This window comes from Hippocampus guttulatus, chromosome 17 (genome assembly GCF_054856545.1).
Source record: "Hippocampus guttulatus isolate MCC_2025c chromosome 17, RoL_Hgut_1.0, whole genome shotgun sequence".
Classification (NCBI taxonomy): Eukaryota; Metazoa; Chordata; class Actinopteri; order Syngnathiformes; family Syngnathidae; genus Hippocampus; species Hippocampus guttulatus.
Genome location: NC_141277.1, coordinates 1,487,113 through 1,513,058, shown reverse-complemented (window position 1 = coordinate 1,513,058; position 25,946 = coordinate 1,487,113). Strand labels below are relative to the sequence as shown.

The window sequence follows — 25,946 nt, the reverse complement described above, 5'->3', positions numbered from 1 at the left end:
GTCTTAAAATTCCTTCCGATCATTTAATTGTAATGTGCTTTTCGTGTATTCATGTTTCCTTCAAATGTGTTTTTCTGCTTAAGTGAATGGAATAACAACAAGTCATTTGCAGTCACTCTAAGAACTGCTTAGAAATCCGTCCAAGTACTTAAAATGCGCTTAAATCCAAATTTGTAAAACCGGACGACCCCGGTTCTTTTTTTTTTTTTTTTTTTTTTAGGATTATTTGTTGATGCCTATTGTGTATGAAAGGTAGAATATATGGTTGGTAGCAGTGAAGAGGGGTGTGCACCTTCTGTGGGTGTGTTAACCGAGCACTGGATCAACCTCTTGTGCTGAGGTCTGCATGTTGCTATGAATGAAACGCAGCCGAAGTGCAAAACAGAACCGCAGTGTCTCCTCTCCAGTCATGTTCTATCCTCTGGGATGGTGCCTGTTCCTCGGATGCTTGCTGTTGGATCAAGACGGGCGGTATGTGCAGGGCCAAAGGCGGCCAAAACGACAGGTAGGCGTTGAACTGCTTCTAGTTAAGCGCATTGTGTGAGAGGCAGTAGAGGAGGCCAACTGTGTTTTTGTGGAATGCTCTCTTTGTGTTTGTGTGCAAGTCTGGTGTTGACTCGCGGAACGCAAGTTCACCTGTGGAGTTACAGTGCTGAAATTGTTCTTTGTCGAGTTGTTTTTGCAAGTGGCACGGATGCCAGGAGCATTGCGCGTGCTTTTTCTTTTCAGCCTTTTGAGACGTGTCAATTGGATGCACAATTTCCTTTGACGGCATCGTCGACGTTTACCCATTTACAGCTCTACTCAACGTTTTTAAGACCCCAGTGTAAATTAGTCCAAAATCCCAGCTGTCCTGGACTATTTCATTGTACAACTGTGGCTACTGAAGCGAGTCAAATTATGAGAAGCGTTATTTGTACTGTAATTTCCGGACTAAAAACGATTTTCTTCTCGTGCTTTGACCATTGCAGCTTTAACTGCGACATGTTCATTTATGGATCTTCCAAAAATGGGCTTCATTGCTTCAAGCGCGTTCACCCAAGGCGGAGTGTTGTGTGTCACTCAACAGAGTTACGCCATTGTACGTGGACACGGCTAACCGGTGCGACATCGGCTGCGTGCGTCGTGACGTCGATGGTGGCTGCAGTCACTCGCTACGGTTTGGGGTTGGCCTCGTAAAGGTCTTTGGCCTGAGGTGGAGTCGGCTCACTTTATGTATACAAATATTTCAACGTCCCCCACACCTCTCGGGCATGCATGCTTTCCAATCTTCTATCCCCAGACCACCACTGAGGATTTGGGTTCACTCTTTGATCCCAACTTACAGTGGGATTTGGAACATGGGTGGTCCTGCAGAGTTAAAAAAAAAAAACATGACGGCATTAATGCCAGGCTCAACGGAATCGCAACAGAAAATCACACGCATGGATGGAGTTAAGTTCCTGGTGACGGGACGCCTTTCAACAATGAACTCATTAGCTTTGATGCTTATGATTCCATTGATTCCGAATATCAAAACCTTGGAACGTTTTGAATTTTGCTCAATGACTGAATCCCAACCGGGGTTTTGTGAGAGATCATCAGGAGTGCCAGGCGATATTTATTAATCACAAATGAAGCATAAAATGCTCCTTTTATCCGTTCTCGGAAGGTCTATCGCCATGTCATACATACGGCAGAATGTCTTGGCTAACTGCGAGCGCCTCAGCTTTGCGTTCAATGATAAAGGCCCCGTTTTCTCAATCAATTGATAGAGGGAGAGAACATCATTATTTCAGTCGACTTCCTTTTTTTAGTGGCGTGAGGTGAGATTGTTCAATTTAAAATGGCTGCCTTGGCCCAGTAACGATTGGGACACCCTGTCCTAAATCATCAGGCCTTTGCTCTCCTTTACCAGGTCAGCCAATTGCCGCTTGCAAGACCCAGCCAGTCTGAATATGTTTGCATACCTGTGTCTTGGCTAGATTTACGGACCTTGTCATTTGATTAGGCCTTTGTAGGAGCAAGTTTTCGTTGCGCTGGCGTGCGTGCGTGTTTGTATATCTGTGTGCATGTGCGTGCGTGTTGATAGCATTCTTGCCGACGGCACTTCTGCCATTCAATGGGGCCGCCATCAAGTTGTAAGAGTCGATCTGTCAGCTGCATGCGTACAGATGCCGAGCAGGCTGACGGAGGGACGCGCTAATAACCATTAACGCCGTCCAGGTGTAGCCTGCCAACATCTGCCCTCGTTCTGAATGTCTGGCTTTCCTGTTGAGATTTGTACAGACACCGTGTAATGATCATCCTGTTAGGTATTATCGCATACAGGTTGCCATGTAATGTCTTTGACTAGGTCACGGCGGAGCCAATTTCTTTTTTTTTTTTTTTTTTTTTTTCCCCCTCCCATAATCAACTTAAATGATTTCCCAGCAGCTCGCTTACAGAAGACTTCTCATGACATGTTCCATCGTGTATATGGACTATTTCTGAGATGCACTCAATAAATAAAGCATGTCATATAGTTAGGCTGAAGCTTCAAGTCTGTGTGAATTTGTCTGGTGACTTCCATGAGAGCAAAAGGAACAAAAGAATGAAACGCAATTTGGATTGTCCAACCTCGGACTGGTCCCAAGTCGATCGCAAGAGGTGTAAGGGGAAATTATTAATGTGTTAAATTTTTGTGTTGGTGTACACTATAACCTGCTCTAATCCAACTTTCGTAACACAGGCTGAAACATGCTTTTTTTTTTTTTTTTTTAAATACCAGAAGAAAGGGAACGCCGCTCTTACACAGACTCATCAGTCAGACTTGCGCCGGGCCTGAAAATCGGGCTCATAGAAGTCTTGAAAACCTAAATGGGAATCTGACAGACTGGGAGGAGATAAGCTGAGGGCGGGTCCAGTGTCAGTTTGACAAGCGGAGCAGGCTGGCTGACTGCGTATCAGGATAAGAAAGCATGAAAGGGCCTTTGTTTTCTCTCGAGGCACCGAGTGAGGCTTTTTTCCCTCCCTCCGCCCTTCCTTCACCTCACGTTGACCTCCGCACTTACCGCGCATCAAGTTTTTATCTCATGATTATTTCATGCATGGCCCTTAATTAAACATCCTGCTGAATGAGTACCTGAAAGAGTTGATCTTGTGTTCATTCATTCATTCTTTTTTTTTTTTTTTTTGGTTGGGGGCGGTTGGAGGCCATTGAAAAATAAAAACACTTTCCAAGCCATCAATAAATCCTGCTGGTTTTTGCTGGCACAACTCTCACCCCGAACATTGCATCTGACTGGCTGTGGCATCTGTTCTCTCTTGAATTGCTCCCCCATTCATGTGTGTCCCACCTGGCCTTCAAAATTAATTTGTTCTAACTGTTGCAGTATTCTGGCGGCACGCAAAGGGTCAGGAGTAATATGATACGATTGTTTGAGCGACTACCGCGTGTTCTCCGTAGTATGCGCTACCCAACAATCTGTCAGGGTGAGCTCCTGCCGCGCTCTCGCCTGCTCCTCTTTCCATACGTGCGTTCGCTGTCGAGCCATTGTGATTTCCAACATTTCTTATCCTGAATGGCTTCCCTTGCTGTGCGACTGCTTCCTAAGCCTTCAGCTTCAGGATAAGCGGATCAGAAAATGGATGGATGGATTTATTGCTTTCTGATGTGATGGCTTTGCCCTTCTCCCAGTCCGTGATGTCATTGTTTCTTCTGCAGTGGTCGGTTTTCTTGTCTTCTTGAAGAAAAAAAAAAAATAGAAGCCTTAAACTTTAATTTAACCATAAGTAGAGAAGATGAACGTCAGAGCGCATGTTGACTCGGACCTTCTTTCTCTTCTTTATCGCTTAGCAAGATGCGACGTGGCGACGAGGTGCTTCTCGAGGAGATGGGACTCCGCCCTCGGGAACAAGTCGTCAAGGTGCAGCGGGGCACGTTGTTGTGGATGAGGACACTGAATTCTTGGATCTGACCTTGCAAACCGGCGGACAAATTAACCCTCAGTGGAAGCCTTTCAAAAATGGAATCGGGAGAAACCGGAAGGGGAAGCCCGGAGTGACGTCAAAGCATCTAGAGGACAACATCACGACAGATAAAAAGGTTGACCCCGCCGGGAGGTCGTCATCGTCGTTTCCAGGAAAACCAACCAGTGACATCATTCATCTTGATGGCAGAAATACCCGCAAAAAGCCGGTTGTGGTATTTACCGTTCCTCCTAAGCTTCCCCGAGCACCCTTTGACTCGAGTGGCGATGGGACCGATTCTTCTCATGTCATCTACCAAAGTCCATCTGTCAGAAAGGCCGAAGAGCGGGACAGACCAACGACCACGCGGAACATTTCATACACCAACCATCCAGCCAGACTCCAAGGTAAACTTCCAATCAAAAGCAAATCTGGAACCATAAGCATTCCATCGAAAAGAGGAGGCCTGGCCCTGGGTTCGGATGGCAAACTGTATCGTCTCAAGCCCGGACCACCGGGCAGAATGGGCCCTCCTGGACAAGAGGTAAGTTGCAATGTCATCAAGAATGATATTGCATCGTAGGAGTCGAGAGAAGCCATTTTGTCTTGCTTTGTGGATGTTGATTTCCCTTGGTGAAACATGAGCAAAATTTGGGATTTGGTCCATCCATCCATTTTCCGAACCGCTCCTCCTCACGAAGGTCGCCAGCCAATCGCGATGGCACACGTCGACGGACAACCATCGGTGCTCGAGTCACGCCTAGGGACAATTTTAGAGTGTTCCACTAGCTTACCGTGAATGTTTTTGCAATGTGGGAGGAAACCGGAGTACCCAGAGAAAACCCGCACGGGGACGGGGAGAACGTGCAAACTCCACACAGGAAGGCCGGAGCCACAATTGAACCCCGGACCTTTGCACCGCCAGGCCGACGTGTTAACCAGTCGAACGCCGTGCCGGTGATACGTACTTCTAGAGACCTTCCGAAGCCTTCATGATCCCCTTTGCGTCGATCGTAGCATCAAAGACACGTGCTTCAACATGTTTGTGTGGCGTAGCCTTCACAAATGAAGCTCAGATGGTGGCTAATAGACAACAGTTCTTGTCGATTGTAGACGAACGCATAAATACAAGCAAAGCTTCCTCTTCCCCTTCTCGTGAATCGGTACCTCCGAAGTAGCTCTCGGTTTCACAAAGTTTGGCGACCCCAAGCCTTACTGCAATGAATGAATGGGCAATCGCACTCGCATCTTTTAAATCGAGAAGCAATTTCCCCCGTTTGTGTTTTAATTCTTGTGTGTTCTCTTGAGTATTCATGACGTTCATTCATCTTTAGGGCTGCGACGGAGAAGCTGGGTGGCCTGGATTTAAAGGCGATAAGGTGAGAAATGCACGCGTTGACACATTAAACCACTCGGCTCACAAGAGTGAACATCCTAATGTACACCAATAAATCCATTTAAGGTGTACATTTTTGGAATATAAATGCTTGTCTCATGAGCTCCCAACATGCCTTATTGATCATTTTAACTCCTAATATATCACAGCAGCATGAAATACATTTTTATCAATGCCGAGTTGTGATTCATGAAGGGTAAGATCGGCCCTGAAGGGAGTCCAGGAAATAAGGGTGACCGTGGACCACCGGGACCACCAGGTTTACCGACCCTGTACCTGTGGAGGAACACTGCTGAGGAATGGGCTGCCTTCCAGGTACACTACACACCCGGCTGACCAAAACACCGTTTTAAAGTTCTTTTGGTTAAAGCAAAGTACGCACGCATGCATGGGTTGTTAAGATGTTCTTATCTGACCATCACAACACTCCGCACGCTTCGGTCCACCGGCAATCAAGAGTCTGGTCCCTCGTTATCAAATCTGAAGAAGCGTCCGGCCCGCGAGCAGGTGCAACGGACAACAAGGGCAGCCATATTTACTCGGTGTGTCGCTCCAGTAGTAGTTGTAGTCGGCTCACTTCCCTGTTGGAAATTCGTTCTGTTCTGTGTGACGACACGCAGCAGGATTTTATTATTTGGAATATTGCCAGTCATTTTGGGAGGCGAGGGAGAGATGTTGGAGAATGAAGACAAAGCAGACTTTGGGTGGGAGTCGGGAATCCATCCCCAAATCATCCAGATTCTATTCATGTGTGGATCCCGCTCGCAATCTCTTGAACCACAAATGAAGAGCCAACACACAGACGGCGCGTGCAAGAACATCATCCGTACTCATCTGCTTATTCGGTGAAAACGATGACTTCAGCCCGATGTTGCGGAATGCACCCCGAGCATGTCGGAATGATGGACAGCCATTTATTCGAGGAAAAGATGAGAGAAATATAATCTGCTCGTGGTCTGTGGGTTGTTATTGTACATACTTGGGACTTATCTGCAGTCAATCCCCGAGAGGCCTCTGGATGACAAAGTTAGGAAATGAAGCGCAGAAATGTTACAGTAATAGAGACGAATGAAGAAAGGATGTTGAATTCTATGTCGTTTCATCATTTGGTGAATTTTCTGTGTGTCTGCTTCTTGCAGCAAACCAGTTTCTACCAGTTACTCCGTGCCGGTTGGCCTGTAAGTACGCAGGGATGCTAAATAACATTGTCCTAACGTTTTGTTTTGTTTTGTTTTGTTTTTCTCTTTTGTAAGCTTCACTGACCATGTTTATACTGTGAGTTTTTAGATTAATGATGGCCCCGCTGGACCACCCGGAGAGATGGGCAAGACTGGCATGCAGGTTAGGAATTGGCACTCGGCATGATCAAGGCTAATTCTTGAAATGGTTTTCCTGTTCTTTCTACTCAGGGTCCCCCTGGCGAACCTGGCGAACGCGGGCGACCGGGGATGCCGGGAGAGATGGTAAGCAGCAAATCCATCAATTGATGAAGATACGGGAGCTCGATATGTTCATATAACGTATCAGTGTGTCTGCATATGCGTACAGTATCGCCAGGTGAAATATGCCTCCGCAAATATATTCCAATTCATCCATCATGCCGCCCTCTGCATAAAAGCATGACATTAATCATCCACTACAGTGTGTAATATAATGTAGCGGGCCTGAGTGATGGGCTGGTGTGTGTGTGTGTGTGTGTGTGTGTGTGGCGGGGGGGGGGGTGTCAATCCATCACTTCTTGTTCTCCACCTGTCTTCAAAGTGAGTTATTGCTCCCCACAATCTTTGTGTCAAGATGTCAAGACGTTGCGATCCGGGTGATACCTTGTCTGTGTGATAAACGGTTCCACCCAATTTTCTTTGACTTGACACAGAGTGCGAAGATATGATTTACAGTCGCGCCGTTCTAAACAATTGTAACCCCTGCGTCACGAGTTCATTCATGATTTCTGTTTCCGCATGCTTTTCATGAGTGAAATGTCACAGTTGTCTCAGGTCGCATATCACGTACTTGTAATGGTTGATGTTGTTGTCTGAAAGGGTGAGCGGGGCCCCAGGGGTCCTGCCGGAAGAGCGGGGGCCCCAGGCAGAGATGGAGAAAACGGAGAAGACGGTCAGCAGGGGTCACAGGGTGTTGCTGGATCACAGGTATGTACTTTGGCTCGATATGACGTTCTACGTGAAAGCGATAGAGCAGTGGTGTCCAAACTACGGCCCGAGGGCCATTTGTCATGGGCTGCAAGGTTAGTTAAAAAAAAGGTGAAGGTCGGCCAGAGTGAGGAGGGAGGATGTACTGTTGAACTTTTCTCTATATTTGAAGATAAAAATAAATGTACAACGCAATTTATCTTCAAAACACTGCAGTGAATAATGAGTTCAATTTGGAGGCCAAAATAAGTTCTTGCACTTTCTACTCGATGGCTGATTTATGAAGACTTCAAGTAACTGAAAATTGGTCACCTTACTCCAGTTTTTTTTTTTTTTTTTTTTTTTTTTTACTGAATGTGGAGTTGGGATTTGGCTGCTGTTCAGTGCAGAGCAAGATGTATTCTGTGAGACAGAATTTTGAAAAAGCCTCAACTATTTGCCTTAACGCCTGTACCGGAAAGCTGATGAAATGACCTGGACAAGACAAACAATATGGAATTGCTTTCTTGACCCACACACGGTGGCCCTTTCACCCTTCCATTTTCCGGCACGCGGCCCTCAAACCCAAAAAGTTTGGACACCGCCGCAATCGAATGGCACGCAGAGATACATAGCATGTCCGATGTGTTCATGAGGAACTGATTGAATGTCCTATTTTCGAGTGACTTCAGGGCCCATGGGGCTACCGTGGCGAGCGAGGTTCCAAAGGGGAAAAGGGTGATGAGGTGAGGCCCAAGTTTTGCACAGCCCACTGTAGTAAAAACTACAAAAGTGCAAATGCCTTTTCTGCCCTTGTGAGAAATGTACACACTTACGTTTTTACCTCAAATAATATTCTAGCTATTCCAATTTTTTTTTTCCCTTCCCGCTTTCCCCATAGGGTCTCACTGGTCGAAAAGGCTCAAGAGGGGAAAATGGGAAACCTGGCCAGAAGGTACAAATCTTGGTGGATGTTCACAATGACTACCTGCCCTGTGATTGAACTCTGCATTTTTATATGAATACGTCAAATCTGTTATAAGGGCTGTGGTGATCAGAATATGTAAGATTTCCATGACATGGAAAGAAGATGGGTATATTTGTTTTGAAGGAACGTGTCTAAAATGATGATCTTGGACCGTCTTTGCCCATTTTAGGGTTCAGCCGGGTTACCAGGGTCACCTGGTCCTGTCGGGCCGAGGGTGAGTGCCCTTCGCTTGGATACTCCATCCCAGTCGGTAGTTTTCGTGTCAGAATAAACGAGCTTTTTCCAAGTGATGTTCGAGTCGGTCGAAAGAGATGACGGCACATCGCATGATCCGTCATGAGATGAACACTCTTGCTGCCCTTGTAGAAGATGAAGTGCTTTGTAAAAACTGAATCTGAACATATTTTGCAGGGGCCTCCCGGGATCCGAGGTGGCAGTGGTCCAGAGGGCCCGCCTGGACCCGATGTGAGTGATTTGCCCTTTCAGGGTTCAATTGTATCAAATCTAGTGTCAAGGACTGCGTCATGCTATTGGACCCAAAAAGCCCAAATGGAACAGAACCATGCCGGTAAAAACTATGAATCAAAAGCAGAATCATGACATCGATCTCGTGTTTGAATTTCATGGTCTAACTTTTATTCGTCCGTCATACTTTTTATGCCCCTTTTCCGTGTAACTGTTTTTATTGTATTGCTGTACTGTTGCTACGACCAGAATCATTCGATGATTAAAATTCTACAAAGGGCCCCGAATGAGGCCCTCTGGATAAGATGGCAGTGCTTGAAAAATATTTCGCTTGGCTTCTTTTTGCCTTATCGCTGCCAAAATAACTTTTTTTTTTTTTAAACATCTGTGCAGCGACTGGATTTAAAGCCAAATTGTAATGTAAGGAAGAGCTCATAATGGGCTTTATTAAGTCTTGAGATATATTTGTCATCCATTTTGTAAACTGCTGCAGTTTAATGTCAGCATTCTTAGGGTGAGATCAGGCAATCCTTGGCTGTTCCAAAACTTGTGTAAGAGACGTGCTATCATACAAGATTTGATGAAAGCCCCAATATATTTTTTTTCTGAAGTGACGAATGACTTTGACGTCACGGTTTTGTCGTCTTGTGAGATATTGTATGCATAGTATATATAGTGACCATATGTAGTACTGTGTGCACATAAGTGCAGCGTATGTAATGCTATGTTGAATACGTGTCACGGTAGAATACAAAATATTTACACCGCTTGTGCCCAGGGGGAGCATGGTTTGGACGGCCCACTGGGTTTTCCAGGTCTGACGGTAAGACAGTGGGAAGAAAACAAAAATTGATTACGTTCTACAATGCTCTGGGGTTGTTGTTTTTTTTTTGTTGTTGTTTTTTTACATCTTTTTCAGGTGTGCTTTTCATTGGCAGGGTGCACCAGGCATTACAGGACAAGTTGGTCTTCAAGGAGTGAATGGCTCAAGGGTAAAATGGACATCTTCGATTCAGTTGCGCAGTTTGAAAGATTTTTCTTAATTTGTGTAAAATGTGAGATCAATCTTGACCTCACGTGAGATTTTTTTTTCTCAAGAATTTCTTATTTTTATTTTTCAAAGCCTAGCAGTTAGGTGTCAGTGAACTCAGTCCATGTTGCTAATTACAGTTTTGCTCATAAATTATGAAATAAGAATGTTCAACTAAATGAAGCTGCCTTTCATTTCCAAGTCAACTGTTGAGTGTTTGAAGTGTTCCGTTTTGCCGTGCGGTCGTTCAGAACGGAGTTGTCTAACATGTTTTGTATACCACAGTTACATCTTGACGGCCATTGTTTTGACTCTCAAATAACCTTGACAGGTCATTTGATTTTGAGATGCTTCTCTGCTGGCTAATTACTTTGTGCGATTGGTTTATTTTTGCCCTTTTTAGGGGGACGTTGGCCCTCCAGGCAATGTCGGCCGCAAAGGTCCACAGGTATTAATTTTGCATGATTGTATTGACACTTGAGTGTTTGAGCTAGCATACAATGTTTAACATGCGTTTCTTTTATTTTATGTACTTCATTCTCACTTGACAGGGCCCCCCAGGTTTAGATGGACAGGCGGGGCCTCCAGGACCCAGAGGGCCCCAAGTAAGTAGAATTAAAAAAATAAAATAACATTTTTTAAATCGGTGTGTGCTCATGACACACGTGTTGCTATAACACCACAAACTAAATTTCTAAGTGAAAATCTAATCAACATTGGTGTCACTGGTTTACATTTGAGTGAGTGTGTGTGGGCTATTTTTAGACACAAGGATCGGCTCGGGCACAAACTAGAGAGCAAGTCGGTGTGGCACCCATAATACCGTAGAGAGGTTGTCCCACTGCTTTATTTCGGTGTATAACTAAAAGACCGTCGTGCGACCTTTGTCATGAATATGTTCAACGATTTTCACATTTGTTGATAGGGAACACCAGGACTGAGTGGTGGAGCAGGGCCGAAAGGAGATCCTGTAAGTATGTTGTTGGCTTTTGTTTGGATGGCAGCAACATTTGAGCAAAATGGCAAGCAGTTGTTGGAGGGATCCTGTTCTGTATCGCGGCCATCATTGAGGTGCCCCTGAGAAGAGCATCGAACATCCCACGCTCTGTGTGCATACCTCCTCATTTGGACATCTCTCTGTGCATGCCCGCACGTGCATGTGTGTGGCCTCCTTCTCTGTCTGGTGTGCTGCAAAATACTTACAGAATGTGAATTGGATTTCCACTTACCCTCTCATTACAAATGACAAGACCGTGCCTGATAGCAATTTCTTTCAGATTTTCTTTTTATCATATGATTTGCTTATTTATTTATTGATGCTATTTTTTTTTTTTTGCACCCTAGGGACATGTGGGTACCGTGGGTATGCGAGGCGAACCCGGATTTGAAGGGCCAATGGTGAGTTCGATATTCCCAAGGGCGGGGGTCCCCAACCACCGGTCTCAACTGGTCCGCGACACAAAAAAAAGTTGGGGACCACTGCCCTAGGGAATTGCTGCAGCACATTGTGAGAACAGTGTAGCACGCTAATGTAACTGAACAATGTTGGTGTATTTCTGCCCCTATGGAAAAAAAAAAAAACATATTTGAAGTTCACCACCGTTTATCGTGGTAGAGGCAGCCTTAAAGCCTCGGTGCGGAGCGGATTCGGTCATCCAACGCAAACGGGTCCTCAGTGAGGATCCGGACAAAGCTAACCCAAATGACCTGCTATTTCTTTGAAATGTCATCCAAATAGTGTCGTCATGAAGGTTGAAATCAAAAGGGCCTGAAACTTGACCAGTGTATACCATAGTTTGATTTGAAAAAGAGCACCAGCTCAACAGTGCCGCCTAGTGGGTGATTGCTGCCAGCGCTCTCGACTTGGACTTGATATGTCTGTCATCGACTCAAATATTTTCTTTCTTTGAGCTTTTACATGATTTATGAATACGGTCTTCTTTTGCTGATTAATTCACATAAGAGTTTACCTTACCGACCTTTTGTTTAGGGTGCAGCAGGAGATTGCGGTGCACCAGGCATCCCCGGACCTACGGTAAGCTCAAAATATGTCAAACAATTCGGTGTGGTTTTTACTTTATTCAGCTCCAGCTCAGCAATGCAAAGGATTCCTAATACTGCAAGTTTTCTTTTATGTACAGGGCATCCGGGGACAAGATGGGGACACGGGGATTCCAGGTCCGAAAGGAGATAAAGTAAGAAACTGCTTGACATATCGTTAGGAAAGACAGATCTTGAAATATTCACCAGCAAGAGGGTTTTCCACAGAAATGAACAGACTTTGTTTCAATAACGTCACCTGTAAAAAGTTGAGGAGAGCATGTATGCTTTCCTGCATTTTCCGCTTCCACCGCCACGTTTCCTTTTACCCTTTCCCTACCAGAAGAGATTCCAAGTACTTTCCTCCGCATCTCTCAGATCTTTGTCAGAGGTCGTTTCTGGTGTTTGTCTTAGGGCTTTCAAGGGGCCAGTGGTATTCCAGGTCCTCAGGGAGAGAGGGGCCCCCCTGGGTTTCCAGGTTACTTTGGAGCCAAGGGTCAACCTGGTCCCAAAGGCATTGAGGTACAACGCGCGGCGCTTTTGCTCAATTTTGGACGAGTACATTGGCAGTGTTCCACATGAAACTACGAGAGCTAAAGGCAAGGATTTGTCAGCTCTCAACGATTTGTCATGCTTATTTTATGAAGACCAACACGGAACAAGAATTCCTCCTAAATAAGGTTAAAAATATAGAGGACAAATTAAATCCAAATAAAAACACTTGTACGACCTGTCAGGCTGATTGATGCACAATAAAGCCCGCCGCTGACTTTTTAAAGTGTCATTCTTTGCGCTGTCTTGACTGACTTATCTTTCCTCACTCAGGGCGCAAACGGTGAAACGGGTCATCAGGGAAAACAGGGCAGTGGTGGTTTCAAGGTCAGCACAACATGCAAATGAGCACAAAAAACGCCACATTAAGGCCACAGTCACATTCATCGATGTGTGAACTTTTTTCAAGGGTAACAGAGGACCAGATGGACGAAATGGGAATGCGGGAGCCAGAGGCGACAGGGTAAATCTCTTGTGCTTTTCCTCAAATTCATAATGCAGCCGTTACAGGCAAAAACAACCTTTTAGTGAAAATTCCTCATCCTCTGCACCAAAAAAAAGTCACACTTAGCCTGAGCGCCACCTCCTTGAGTTCCTTGCAACGTAGTGAACTTGGTTTTACATCATGCTGCTAACTCGTTTTCCATGGGGATCGAAACTCGGGCTGTCATATCTAATTTGCGTCCTTTCTTTTCTCCAGGGGCGGTCAGGACAAAGTGGAACCGGCGGACAGCCAGGTCCACCGGTAATCCTGTCAGAAATGTGTTTATGAGCATGCGGTCGTTTGCTTAAAAGTCGAGGCTGTGTGTTCATGTTTGAGATGTAGGCAAAGGTCGTCATCATTTTTGTTCAATTGTCATTCTTTTTGTCATGCGTGAATAGGATATTTGAATTTTCAGAGAGGTTGACGCTTCCCAAGCCCATTATATTTTCTTTCAAGTGAAACATGACCTTTGAACCAAAAAAAAAAAAAAAAAAGAGTTATTTATGAATGTTGATGTATCTCTGTTTGTGCGTTTGATTAACGCATTGCAGGGTTTGGCGGGTCACCCTGGACCACAGGGACCAGAAGGAAAGCCTGGTACACAGGTTCCCATTCTCTGTCATATTTTAATCACTTGAAAATGATGTGTGTGAATTGTATAACCCCCCCCCCCCCCCCCCATGGATTTGTCATCTTTTTAATTATTGCATTACGCTCAGCAATGGGATGAACTGTATCTTTTGATTTTGTACCCAAGTTTGGACTTATACCACAGTCATCGCTAATCTACGCAAATGCCGGAAAGTTGCAATTTAAAAATGACAAACAAAAGACACAAAGAAACAAAGGCTGTGAACAAGATGGATGTTTTCGTCTGAATTGGAGGATGAGCGGGATGACTCTTTCACTCAGCTTCTAAATCGGTCCAAGGGCATCGAGCTTACACATCTGCAACTGTAGATGCGTCCGAAAATATATGAAGTGTTTGCATTTTCATGAACCTCCGCTGCTTGGTAAAACGTATGTATTTTTTTTTTTTTTAGGGTAACGTGGGTGTAGCTGGCCCTGCGGGTAATAACGGGATCATGGTAAGAGAGTCGCCCGTTTCATGACTTCTGTGTTTACTCGATGACATCATTGCACTTGCTGAGCTTCTTCCCACTTGCTCCGCTGTACCGTATTGGGAAAACAATGAGGTTGATTAACATTGAGCGCAATCATCAAATGATTTTTCTCAAAGTATTTATTCTATTCGAGATGGCGCTGACGACGACCAGGTCCCTCTGCCAAGGATGTTGATTGTTTCATGATACTGTTTATTTTGGAAATGGCGTCATGGGCTGCTCACTCTGATTTGTAGGCTGGGCTCTTGGGGAATTTTTAATTTTTCATTAAGTGAGGAAAAATGAATTAATTGCACCGCATCAGCCCCCGAAGACCCCGGCGTACTCTGCCCGCTTTGCCCGACGGCCAATCCAGCTCTGGATTCCCACATCACTCTCACTTCATCATAATTCAACTTGTGCCTGTCATTACACGAACTAACACGTATTTTCTTTCTACCTCTCCCGACTTCTTGTCAGGGTCCTCAGGGAATTTCTGGAGAAAGAGGACCTGATGGACCATTGGGTTCGATGGTATGCCTCACAAGATTGCACAATACGCTACACCGATGTTTTCGACTAAATCGACGGAAGAGATTTATTGAAACCAACAAGTCTTCTGTTTTAAATGCGCTTTGCACAGTCAAAGTCTCATTCGCTGAAAGTGTACCGGTCATTCTGATCGCATGTGTGATGCGTTTACTTTTAAGGGGCCTCAAGGGTCGCCGGGACCCCAGGGCATGACTGGAGCCCCGGGCGAAAAGGTTCGTCCGCAGTTACGCAACAATCCTCGCGCAATGTCTACCGTTACACACAGTATATGACGGAATGTGTGCGTGTTGTCGCAGGGTTTCACGGGGAAGCCTGGCAAGGAAGGACCACAGGGCCCGGTTGGCATGTATGTAAGTGATTCTTGAACATATTAAACAGCATCATAATCAATGTCGGTGTGACTTCATTGGACCATAAATAACCCCCTCAAATGAATTTTGATACATTTCATAACTATTCCCAGTCAATGTCTTGCAATCGTTGGGTGACGTTCATTTTTTTTTAATAGTTACATTCTTCTGTCTATTGTTGCCATGACCATCAGGGTATCCACGGCACCGTGGGCATGCGCGGCCATCCGGGAGCCTTTGGAGAGAGGGTAACCTCAAGTTTTCATAACCTCACTGTCATAAAACGGTGTTGCGTGCAAAAGAGAGAAAAAAATCTTCTGTGCTTTCTGCACCAGGGTGAGACGGGTTATCGAGGTTTTCCTGGGCCTGCTGGGAAGCCAGGGCCCCCAGTAAGTATATAGCCATTCGTCGCTTTGCCTGTTCCTTTGTCTTTTTTTTTTTTTTTTTTTTTAGCATATTTTTTCTGAAATATGGAGTGGAGGGGTTGAACATAGCCCATTGAGCGTGCACAGGCACATAAGCAGCATATGGACCAGGATCGCCCGCATCGAGGGCCTTTTTTGCCTTATGTACTGCGTCAACAATCCAGTGATTATCTCAAAGTGCAACAAAATTGGGCATTCAACAAGGCAGTACAAACTACTTCAAAATTCTCATGTCATGAAATCTTTCTGCCATGGTAATTATTTTCGCTGAGCTGCTTTTCGGGACTCCCGTGTGGGTTTTCCTCATTGAGTTGCTTCTTTGGTCCACCACTCTCATCTCATATTTTCCTGTTCTTAATTAAACTTGCATCCAAATGTTTTTTTTTTTTAAGCCTGGATCTAGAAGCGCAAAAGTAAGGGCTTAGGGGAAATACTAAGAGATTGATTTAGAGCTGGGATAAAAGATGGATGTGTTTGCAGCGGCTTGTGTAAATTGAAGGCAGAATAAACATGTTCCGCATTTCTTTTTAGGGTCTGCCAGGTTCCCCTGGGGAAAAGGGCCCCCAGGGACCCCAGGTGAGAATTGATTTCGGAATATGAATACAATACACTATCGATGTTACGCTACCGTTACTGAATGATTGCCAGCTGGTGTGAATGTGAGGATGAATGTTTTTTTTCCTTTTTCTGAAGCCTCTTTTGTCTGTGATCGATTTCTTTTTCCACCTGTATTTACATCCTTGTAACATTGTCCGCCCAGGGTCGACCTGGAGATGAAGGACCGAAAGGCATTCAGGGTGCACCGGTAAGCCACTGCTCTCAAATGAAGACTGATAAAGAATGATGACTGTACCCCCCCCCCCCCCAAGACTATTCAAAACCTACTATTCTGTTATTTTTGTATGAATCGTCACTTGCAACCAGTTTTGTGGTGATGATTATCGAGCTCTGCGTTCTTCTTATTTCCAGGGTGCTCCAGGTCTCCCAGGTGATGCTGGAGCTCCTGGAAAACCAGGGCCCCGGGGAAGTAACGGGTCCCCCGGACCTCAGGGGCCATCTGGGCCAGCAGGAATCCTAGTGAGTGGGTATTTACCACCAACTGCCGTTTTCATTGACGCTGTGCCGCTACTCTTCATAGGCCAGACAAATCTGCAAAATCTGTGGTGATAAAAATTGAATTTGTATGAAATGGCATTTATTGGATCGCCACAGGGCCTGCAGGGTGCGGCTGGATTAATCGGAGCAGCGGGAGAAAGAGGAGAGAAGGTCACCCACAGAGTTTCCTTGAGAACAAAATTCCCTTTTTTTTTTCTCGCTCGTTAAAATTTTTGTCGTATTTTCAAGCCAATGCGAATTCACGTTGGACTGTTAAAAGTCAGTCTCTGTTCACTTTAGGGTTTCCCCGGCTTAGCTGGTGATGTCGGCCTGACGGGACTTGATGGACAACAGGTTGGTTTCAGATCAACAAAATGTCAGAAATATGTAAAATCAATCTATTGGGTATTTATCTTGAACCCAATTCATGATTGCTTCACTTCTCAGGGTCAACCGGGTAACACGGGGGATGATGGACCACCTGGATGGAAAGGAGACCCGGTCAGTCAATGTTGAAGATTCATTCCAAAGCCTTTGTCATGATCTGATCAAAAAGGTCACGCGGAAGCTTTTTGTCTCTTATTTCTGACAGGGGGACTCCGGGCCTCGAGGGCAACATGGTCCTCCAGGACTACCGGGAGTGAGAGGACTTGCGGGCCCAAAAGGACGACAGGGTCCTGCTGGACTTGTTGGAAAACAGGTTGGTGCATCGATCTTCTGTTTGGAGGTGAATGTCATCCTCCTTTGAAATAATGGAGTCGGATTATATTGCTCCTTGAAGCCATTTGTTTTTCTTGGACATCTTTTTTTGGTCAGATGACGCCGATCGAGCATGGTTTGTTTTTTTCACTCTGCAGGGGGATGTCGGCCATCCCGGTGAAGCAGGAGATCCTGGATTGAAAGGAGACAAGGTCGTCTTTACGAGTAGTCTTGAAATATAGAATCAAGGTAAATGGCACCGTATGCTTCTGACCGATCAAGCCGATTGTGGACCGCAGGGCGACATGGGACCTCGAGGCTTTTCTGGTCCCGAGGGCGCCTGGGGAGAACTTGGAGAAAATGGTGAAAGAGGCCCAAAGGGGAAGAAAGGCCATATTGGATTCATGGTGAGGCCTGTATTGCTTCATATTTTTCAGTCACACGAGTCCTAGGCGTCCACTGCAACAGAGAAGGCAGTTTTGTACAAATAATGTTTCGTGGACTTGGGTGTCAACATTGCCTAGAAAGTGTTGCTGTTGGTCTGCATGTGCCCTGCGGTTGGCTGGCAACCAGTGACGATATGTGGCATCTAGTTACGATTAAAAAAAAAAGTCATTGCTTGCTTGGGTGACTCTTTATTATTATTATTATTGTATGAATAGGGTGAACCAGGCCTGGTTGGCGAAGTGGGCCCTGCAGGTCCTTTGGGGTTAAAGGTGAGCCCTTGTCTGTTTCTCACAACGGCTGTGAATTAATGGTGCAGCTGCATACATAAAATCTATTCAACGACTATAGTATATATGTTCCCTTTCGGTTTTTCACCAATGTTTTATAATAATGGTATCGTGGGGTAATACTTTTTTTTCCTGGTGTGTTTGTTTGACTCCAAGGGAAGTGCGGGAACATCGGGATCCCCAGGGCCAAAGGGAATTCAAGGACAAAAGGTGAAATGTAATGAGGTGATGTGGGTTCATTCCAGAATTGAATGACGTTTCCTCTCAATTCTGGAATCGCTAACATGCGCCACCGAGTTAGTCATTTAAATTAGGGGTCCCCAACCACCGGCCCGCAGACCAGTACCGGGCCTCGGCCCATTTGGTAGCGGGCCGCACAAGGTGCACGACTCTCGCCCATCGGAGTCCCCCTTCTAACATTGCTTTGCACGTTGAAATAAACGGAATCCACCACTAAATGAAATAAGAAGCAGTCAACAGAAAGTAGTCGTAACAAACGGACCGGCGTATAGCTATTTCGGCTGATGGGCAGCCATGACTGGGGACCACTGATCTGAATGACTTTTCTGTACCTCTCCAGGGGGAGTCTGGTAACGGTGGTAAAGCGGGACCTGTCGGGTCAAGAGGCCCCGTGGTAACGTTTTATTGGAATCGAAACATTTTTGTACAACGTGTGCAGAGAGACATATTTGTGAATTTCTGTGCTGTGTGTGTTATGTCCTTTGTAAAGGGAATACCTGGAGTGCGGGGTGTCAGAGGCGACATTGGACAACCGGGACCACATGTTAGTGAGATATCCATAATTCAATGTATTATTTTAATCAACGTTGATTTTTATTCAAATGTCCCATCATTCAATATACTGTAACTATAGATTTAACCAAAAAAAAAGGGGGGGGGGGGGGTATCAAAAGATCCCCATCATATTAAATTAGCAGGTCATCATATTACCTTACTGACTATTAAATCACTATTTCAATGTCCTCTCTTGTAACAGGGTCACCTAGGAAAGGGTGGCGCTAAAGGTGACCGGGGAGCTAAAGGGGAAGCGGGACAACAAGGGCTGAAAGGAGCGCCCGGAGCACCAGGCCCACTTGGGCAGCAGGTTGAGATCCAAATAGCAACAATGACTCTGTTTACTCACTCGGTGTCGTATGGACCCGCAATGGAGTTCTGAATGAAGTCGACACATGACGCGCTCTGCCAAAATGAATACATTTGATGAAATGAGTTTTGATTGATTTGGCAGGGAGAAGAAGGCTTACCAGGAATCCAAGGTCCTTCGGCTCTTCCTGGCTTGGAGGTAAATGTCAATTTACCAGAAATATTGCAGTTTAAACCCAGAGGTTACTTGAATCGTTTTGTGTGTGTGTGTTTTTCCTTCCATGGCAACACTTTCAGCCTAGATTTTGTTTCGTCTGTGTCCTATAGGGAGCTCCTGGAGAGATGGGACTTCAGGGCCCTCCTGGTCTCATTGGGAAAACTGTAAGATCAAATCTTGTTGCTACGTATTCATCAGATCGCAGTTTTTGGAAACGGTAAATATGACTTTGCAGGGAGGGCAAGGAAGACAAGGACCTGAAGGGAAACAGGGCATGAAAGGCGAAAAGGTAACACTAATATTGTCTTCATATTTTACTCTGATGTGCAATACCTTGTATTGTCAATTTCCCATCATTAGCATCTGCGTTCTCCGATTAGGAATCTCTCCATAGATGATCTACAAAAATATCAGTCGTATTGTTATGCAAACGTGATGCAGTTTGGAGATGTGGTCGCCTTATTATACGATAATATAACATGATAACGGATGATAGTTGTCTTGTTTCTCTGACTTTTCTATGCTTGAAGTCTTGATGAAAATGTGATGTAAAGTATGTCCTCAACTTTGCATTTTGTTTTCCAGTAAATTTTTTATTTTACCCTGACAGGGAGATGATGGCAAAAGTGGTTCACCAGGAAAGATCGGTCACATTGGGCGGAGGGTAAAACCTTGTCTTACGTGTTGTGTCTATGTTGCAGTGTCTTGGTGGCATTTCTGTGGGAGATCCGTCTGCAAAAGAGCAGTCATTTTTTTCACATTAAGGAAAAGAAAAACAAGGAGCTAATGTTGAAAAGGTGTATTGGAATCACTGCAATCTGTGCAAAATGCAGACCGACTGCTCCTTTGTCATGAGGCTCCCACAAATATTTTGCTCCTCTGCACTTTCTTTGTTTCGCTTCATTTTAAAAACACGGCAAACCTGGCGACAGGGAAAGCGAGGAAAAGCTGGAATTCGAGGAACCAGGGGCATCAGAGGACTAAAAGTACGTTATCTGGAAACAACGCCGCACATGTTCTGTTTTATTAAATCTCCAACCGTGAGTGGACGATAAATTGTGTTTTATGGTTCAGGGTGAAAAGGGGGAGACGGGAGTAGCAGGCCACCTTGGCTGGGCAGGCACCATTGTGAGTGTTTTTCATTTACCAATTAGAGCTGATGGTGCTCGTCGTGCTTTCGTCAGAGTAAACACGACAGGACGTGTCACGGAACCTTCTTTTTCGAATGTTCAAACCTGCAACAACCACCAAATTGATGTTCTTTACTTGTGTCCAAGGGTAAACCGGGTCTTCGTGGAGAGATGGGGGATCGAGGCGAACCGGGAACAAAGGTAAACTGTTTGTACGCGCACATTCGCTGAATTTGAGAAAAAAAGCAGGTGCGTTTTTGCAGCATGTGCTTAGAATATGGTATAAAATGACTGCAATAGCAATGCTGTTTTCTGGTAGGCTACATGAGAATGCGAGGCTCCTGGGTTTGGGTTTAAAACTTGAGGGGGGAAAGTCTCCGCTCTTAGTCTGAATTTTATGGTCTTTTTGCCAAAAATTGAATGTTCTTAGCTAAGCGCACAATCTTTACACAGAAGTGATTAGATTTGTACCCAAACATTTAGCGCCACAAAGTTTTTCTTTTACATTTTTTTTTTTTCCTCCCAGGGTGAAAAAGGTGGCATGGGGCTATCGGGACTACCTGGATTTGATGGCACCAAGGTAGGCTGTGAATTATGTGTTTTTTTTAGACTGACAAATGGCTACCACCGTCATTCTTGTATGTCCTTGTTTCTTCAGGGTATCCGTGGACCCGTTGGGTTGCCAGGGGAAGTTGGTCTCCAGGGAGAAAAGGTAGACCTGGAGAAAAAAAAGCAACTTAAATTTGATGTATACAAGCTCACATTGCCAGTTTCAAGTTCACTTACAGGACTTTAGATTGTGTGCCTGTGCACAGTGAATCCATGAAATGGAAGCACCAGTTATTTTAACATATTTCACCCGCTAATGTGTTGATCACAGTACCGGTATTTTGTGCTTGCCCTGCCCCACTGTCATTTGGTGTTCCACAGGGTTCGATTATGGTGTCTTTGTTTTTTTTTTGTTTTTTTGTTGTTGTCTCTGCTCCCTTTGGTTTCCATCTTGAGGAAACATGGTATTTCCTTCCACTGCTATGCGGATGACTGTCGGTTCGATGCCCCGCTGAGCAAAAAAGACGCTTTCTCATTGAGGACACTTGTATCCCGTCTGGAGGACATCAAGACCTAATTGATTGTTTTATTGTTTGTTGTTGTATGAATTCTTTTTGCTCCACGTACAGCACTTTGTATACAGTGGTGGTTGTTTTCAAGTGCACTGTCTTCCGCAGGGAATTATAGGTCCACCAGGGCCAAGAGGGACATCAGGCTTGCCTGGATCACCTGTAAGTTTCGTTATGTTATTAGAAGGTATATTTATTGCACCATTTACCATGTAGACATGATTCCTGTAACATCCTGGCCCTATTTCGTTTGCACTACTTATATTTTCCTTTGTTTTCCGATTTTCTGAGCATCACTGCATATTTTAAATATAAGCATATTGTTTTACCCTGGAAAATGCTCAAACAACAGAAAGGTTGTACAATGATGATTTTATGTTTTAAATGGCATCTATGTTCTTTCTTCTGCTACAGGGCACATTTGGATTGAAGGTAGGAGAAATAGCGCAAATACATTTACATGCACTTCTAGTATTTTAGATTATTGCGAGGCTCATATTCCTGCAATCGTAGTCCAACGTGAATGCAACTCAGTGCCAAATTCCAGAGAAATTGTATGAATCAACTAATGGTTCGGCATCGGTGCGCTTGCGTGCATGTTGTAGTCATGATGTTTTCTTCTCCTTGTAGGGTACAAAGGGCTACCCGGGTTTACCTGGTCTGCCAGGTAGAAGAGGCCTCCCAGTAAGTTCAAAGTAGACACAATCTCCTCCCAGTTGGACACCAGGGAGCCTTTCGTAATTGAGGCACCACAAGTGAACCGGGAAAAGTCATGAATTGGTTTGATGAATTAACATGAGCATTTACTTTTGTCATCCTTGTGTTTAGGGTCCGCCTGGTTTTCCCGGTCCTCCAGGACCATCCATAAACATGACTTTGACAGAACTCAAGGTTGGTAACGCACCATTCCAGTGTGCTCAAGTCAACCTAAAATATAATTTCAAAAGAAATTGAGAATCAATTCCACTGAATAACAAAACAAACATAAGAGAGTATATTTATATTTGAAAATGAATGGACAGCCCTGATGCGTACTCCCCCCCCCCCCCCACCTCTCTGTGTGTCCAGGCTCTCATGTATGTGTCCGACAAGCCCAATTACGCTTTGATCCAAACTCTTCTGGATTCTCTAGAGCGGGAACTTCGTCTCCTGATGGATCCTCCCGATGGCACCAAAGAGCATCCCGCCACCACCTGTCTCGAACTTTGGCTCTGCCACCCAGAATACACCAGTGGTGAGTTAGCAAATAATCAAAGTATCAGTCAGGGAATCAGTTATGAGATGTGCAATCTTGACACGCACACGGTCTAATCGAATGAAGGACAATGAATGTTCAGTGGCATTTTACTTTCACGGCGGTGCGGATGCACCTATTTTCGTTTTAAGCTACGACATCATCTGATAATGACATACAGGTGTATGTATGCATTACAACTGCTTTCCAGGTTTTGCAGAACTATCTGTATGCATCCGTTTACAACTGCGGATCTGAATATTGAACTCTCGCTAACTGTTCCCTTTAGGAACATATTATGTCGACCCAAACCAAGGCAGCTCCGCTGACGCTCTGCTTGCCTATTGCAGCTTCTCGAGCACGTCAATACAGACGTGCCTCCATCCTGAAGATTCTCAGGTCCATAAACACAAGAACACAAACCTCATATCATCACATCCATGACTACAAATGGGCATTTTTGTCTTCCTCTGCAGTTGCCTACGAAAGCCTGGCTGGAAGAATCTTCTGCAGAGGGCTCCTTTCAGTGGCTCAGCAGGCTGGACCGAGGATTTCAGGTGGACCAACTGCCCAAATATTTGTGCGCATGTTAGGACCATTTTACTGTAAATAAGAGATTAAACCAAATTAGTACTTTAGCCCCCAGGAGATTCGCAGATGGAAATGGCTTTTAGTGGTGGCGTACACCTGGGCATGCTGGTTTTGGTTCGCTACTTGGATGATGTTATGGGAACTAGAAATGGTCATTTGAAGATCAAGAGAAATGCTACTTAAATTGAAGCCCAAATAGAATTCCTATTAAGATGTTATCTTTTGAGATTGAACTGGAATTGGAGCAATCGACATTAACATCACGTCTCCTTTGTACAGTTTATTTATCCAGGTGCCACCTTGGTTCAAATGCGCTTCCTGAGGTTGCACAGTAGCGCAGCCACGCAGAAGTTGACCTACTCCTGCCACCCGGGACACAAGTTGGGCCGCTCCGAAAGGGATATCAAATTTCTCACTGACACAAGGAAGCAAAGTTTCCTCGGAGCAATTCAAGATTGTGTGGTATGTAAAAAAAAAAAAAAAAAAAAAAACATTAGAATTTGTTAAGAACATTCATTTGACCAGCCACATTTTTTTTTTAAAGATATGATGTGGTTGGAACATTGTATCTTGTAGATTGGTGTTACCCTTCTCTAAATGGCAACAGTATGACAGATGTGCTTTCTAGTCAAAGCTGATTTGCTCTGGACAACCAATCAAAGGATTGATCAATGGCTAAATCATTGTGGCCCGGCTATCTTGTCCCGTGAGGAAAATTTTAAATCTGATTTGCTGAAGAAACAATCCAATTGCCGACGTGGGCCAGACTGCAGTCAAATGTGGAATTCTGGTTGGAAAGTAAGTCGGTACAACTGATGTTGTTTAGGCCAGCAGACAAAGCGCTGCTCTCTCTCCACCACTGGTCATAATGACCAACCGGTGGCATCCGGATTTCATTTTGCTTTCGGCCAAAGCAGTGTAGTTGGGTTTAAATCTGGTTTTGGACCGCATTTGTCACATTTTCATTCACTCAATTAAACTCAAGTGATTGTGATTTCTTATAACTCAGGAGAGCAAATTCGATATCATGTTCTTTCTGTATCGTCAGCCTGGAGAGGAGATGGTGTCAGGACCCCGGGAGTCGGTGTTTGAGTTTGAGGACCTCCACCTACTTCCTGTGAGAGATGTGGCGCTAATGGGTGGTAGAAACTTTACACATCAGTTTGGCTTCAGTGTTGGACCCGTTTGCTTTAGTTAGAAAAGCTTTTCAGCCGCTCCACCCCAGAAGAGTTTCAGGTCCTGGGTACAAATGCCTACTCTGCGCTAACTTCTAAGGATGCTCCTTGTTAAGTATTATTATTTAGTTTTTTGGTGCTCTGGGGATTTTGTCTGAAGTTGAAAGAGTGTCGTGCGCTCAAGCTCACGGAAAAATACGTTGTTTACAGACACTTACGGGATGTAAATAGGTCTCCGATTACATTGTGTAAATAATGAAGATCGACTTACACATTCTTCATTGCAAAATAGTCACCGGCAAACTATCGGCCATAAGGCAACGGGTCAGTCGAACTCTCCTGTCATCTTTTTCGAGGCGCTGATAACAATTTATTTATGAGTTCCACGTGGATTTAATCCATCCTCAAAGTTGCATGGGACCGTTTGTTTGTTCAGGAATATTGGTGCTGTCTTTTGTCTGGCATACAAAGAACTGTTGAACATGTTTGACGTTTTCATTTAAATCTGTCTCAGGTTGGGATTCTGTACACATGGGCACTGAAGCCACTTTTGTTCCCTCGTAAAATGGGAATCTTTTCAAATGAGAGAAATTCCGTTCAGACTGGCATCGTCTGAGATCAAATCAAAACGAGTGTTGCACAATTGTTCAAAAGCTTCAGAATGATTCTCACTCATGTACAGTATATGATTATGTTGCAATGAAACCTCAGTCGGAAACTGCTATTACTACTTTCTTGATAGTTTGGTATATATATGTAATATGTTTTATTATGATTCTGGACCCGAAGAATCAGTGCTCATATCTTTTAAGGGGAAAAAAAACACCCACATTTGGTCATAATCCACTGATGGGTCCTGCCTTGGATATTATGTGTGGGCTAAGTGGGTATGGAACTGGTCAACTATGTCTGGGTTACGTGTGGACTTAGTAGGCATGGGTTAGAAGGGGGCATCCATGTCTGGGACTTGTATGGGTTTTAGGTGGGCTAAGTGGGCATGGGTTGAAACTGGTTACACATGTCTCTGTACCATAAGGTTTATATAAGGGCTCCTCCCAGATTTGCGTCTTTCCTATTGAAGTTGAAATTCTTATTTTACTCCATCCAGTTAATTCACAATAAGTCAAGCAATAAGGCGGAGCTGGTGAATGCATTTTCTCCATAAAACCTTACTTGTAAAATATCCAGATATGATTTATCTGTTTTACCGTGTATATTAATTTAATTTGATGATTTTTTTTTTACATTTACTTTTTAGATTGAATTGTTTAATGGTGAAATCACACATGTAAGTGAGAATTGATTTACTGAATCAGATATATTGTTTAAGTTGAATACGTATTATGTGATCCTGTATCGTTATATTGTGTGTGGTTTTGTTTCAATAAAATCCTTTAAAGTATTTTCC

At 44.5% G+C, this 25,946-nt stretch overlaps 1 protein-coding gene across 1 annotated transcript; it reads left to right on the top strand.

Moving 5' to 3' along the window:
• The first annotated feature begins 354 nt into the window (after nucleotides 1-354).
• Nucleotides 355-25,940, top strand: LOC147191413 (uncharacterized). The gene is given in 64 exon segments (XM_086134686.1): nucleotides 355-375; nucleotides 377-505; nucleotides 3,818-4,474; nucleotides 5,265-5,309; nucleotides 5,522-5,641; nucleotides 6,466-6,504; nucleotides 6,614-6,667; nucleotides 6,736-6,789; nucleotides 7,366-7,473; nucleotides 8,145-8,198; nucleotides 8,354-8,407; nucleotides 8,610-8,654; nucleotides 8,852-8,905; nucleotides 9,684-9,728; nucleotides 9,844-9,897; nucleotides 10,339-10,383; nucleotides 10,487-10,540; nucleotides 10,861-10,905; nucleotides 11,280-11,333; nucleotides 11,926-11,970; nucleotides 12,077-12,130; nucleotides 12,390-12,497; nucleotides 12,801-12,854; nucleotides 12,937-12,990; nucleotides 13,228-13,272; nucleotides 13,563-13,616; nucleotides 14,055-14,099; nucleotides 14,595-14,648; nucleotides 14,825-14,878; nucleotides 14,963-15,016; nucleotides 15,211-15,264; nucleotides 15,352-15,405; nucleotides 15,973-16,017; nucleotides 16,202-16,246; nucleotides 16,411-16,518; nucleotides 16,654-16,707; nucleotides 16,837-16,890; nucleotides 16,984-17,037; nucleotides 17,129-17,236; nucleotides 17,394-17,447; nucleotides 17,535-17,642; nucleotides 17,898-17,951; nucleotides 18,126-18,179; nucleotides 18,550-18,603; nucleotides 18,700-18,753; nucleotides 18,967-19,074; nucleotides 19,219-19,272; nucleotides 19,401-19,454; nucleotides 19,526-19,579; nucleotides 19,901-19,954; nucleotides 20,223-20,276; nucleotides 20,365-20,418; nucleotides 20,568-20,621; nucleotides 20,947-21,000; nucleotides 21,079-21,132; nucleotides 21,647-21,700; nucleotides 21,953-21,970; nucleotides 22,169-22,222; nucleotides 22,367-22,429; nucleotides 22,607-22,772; nucleotides 23,062-23,171; nucleotides 23,249-23,329; nucleotides 23,643-23,825; nucleotides 24,412-25,940. Coding segments are annotated over 64 exon segments (4,779 nt in total). The 3' UTR covers nucleotides 24,562-25,940.
• The last annotated feature ends 6 nt before the right edge of the window (nucleotides 25,941-25,946 follow it).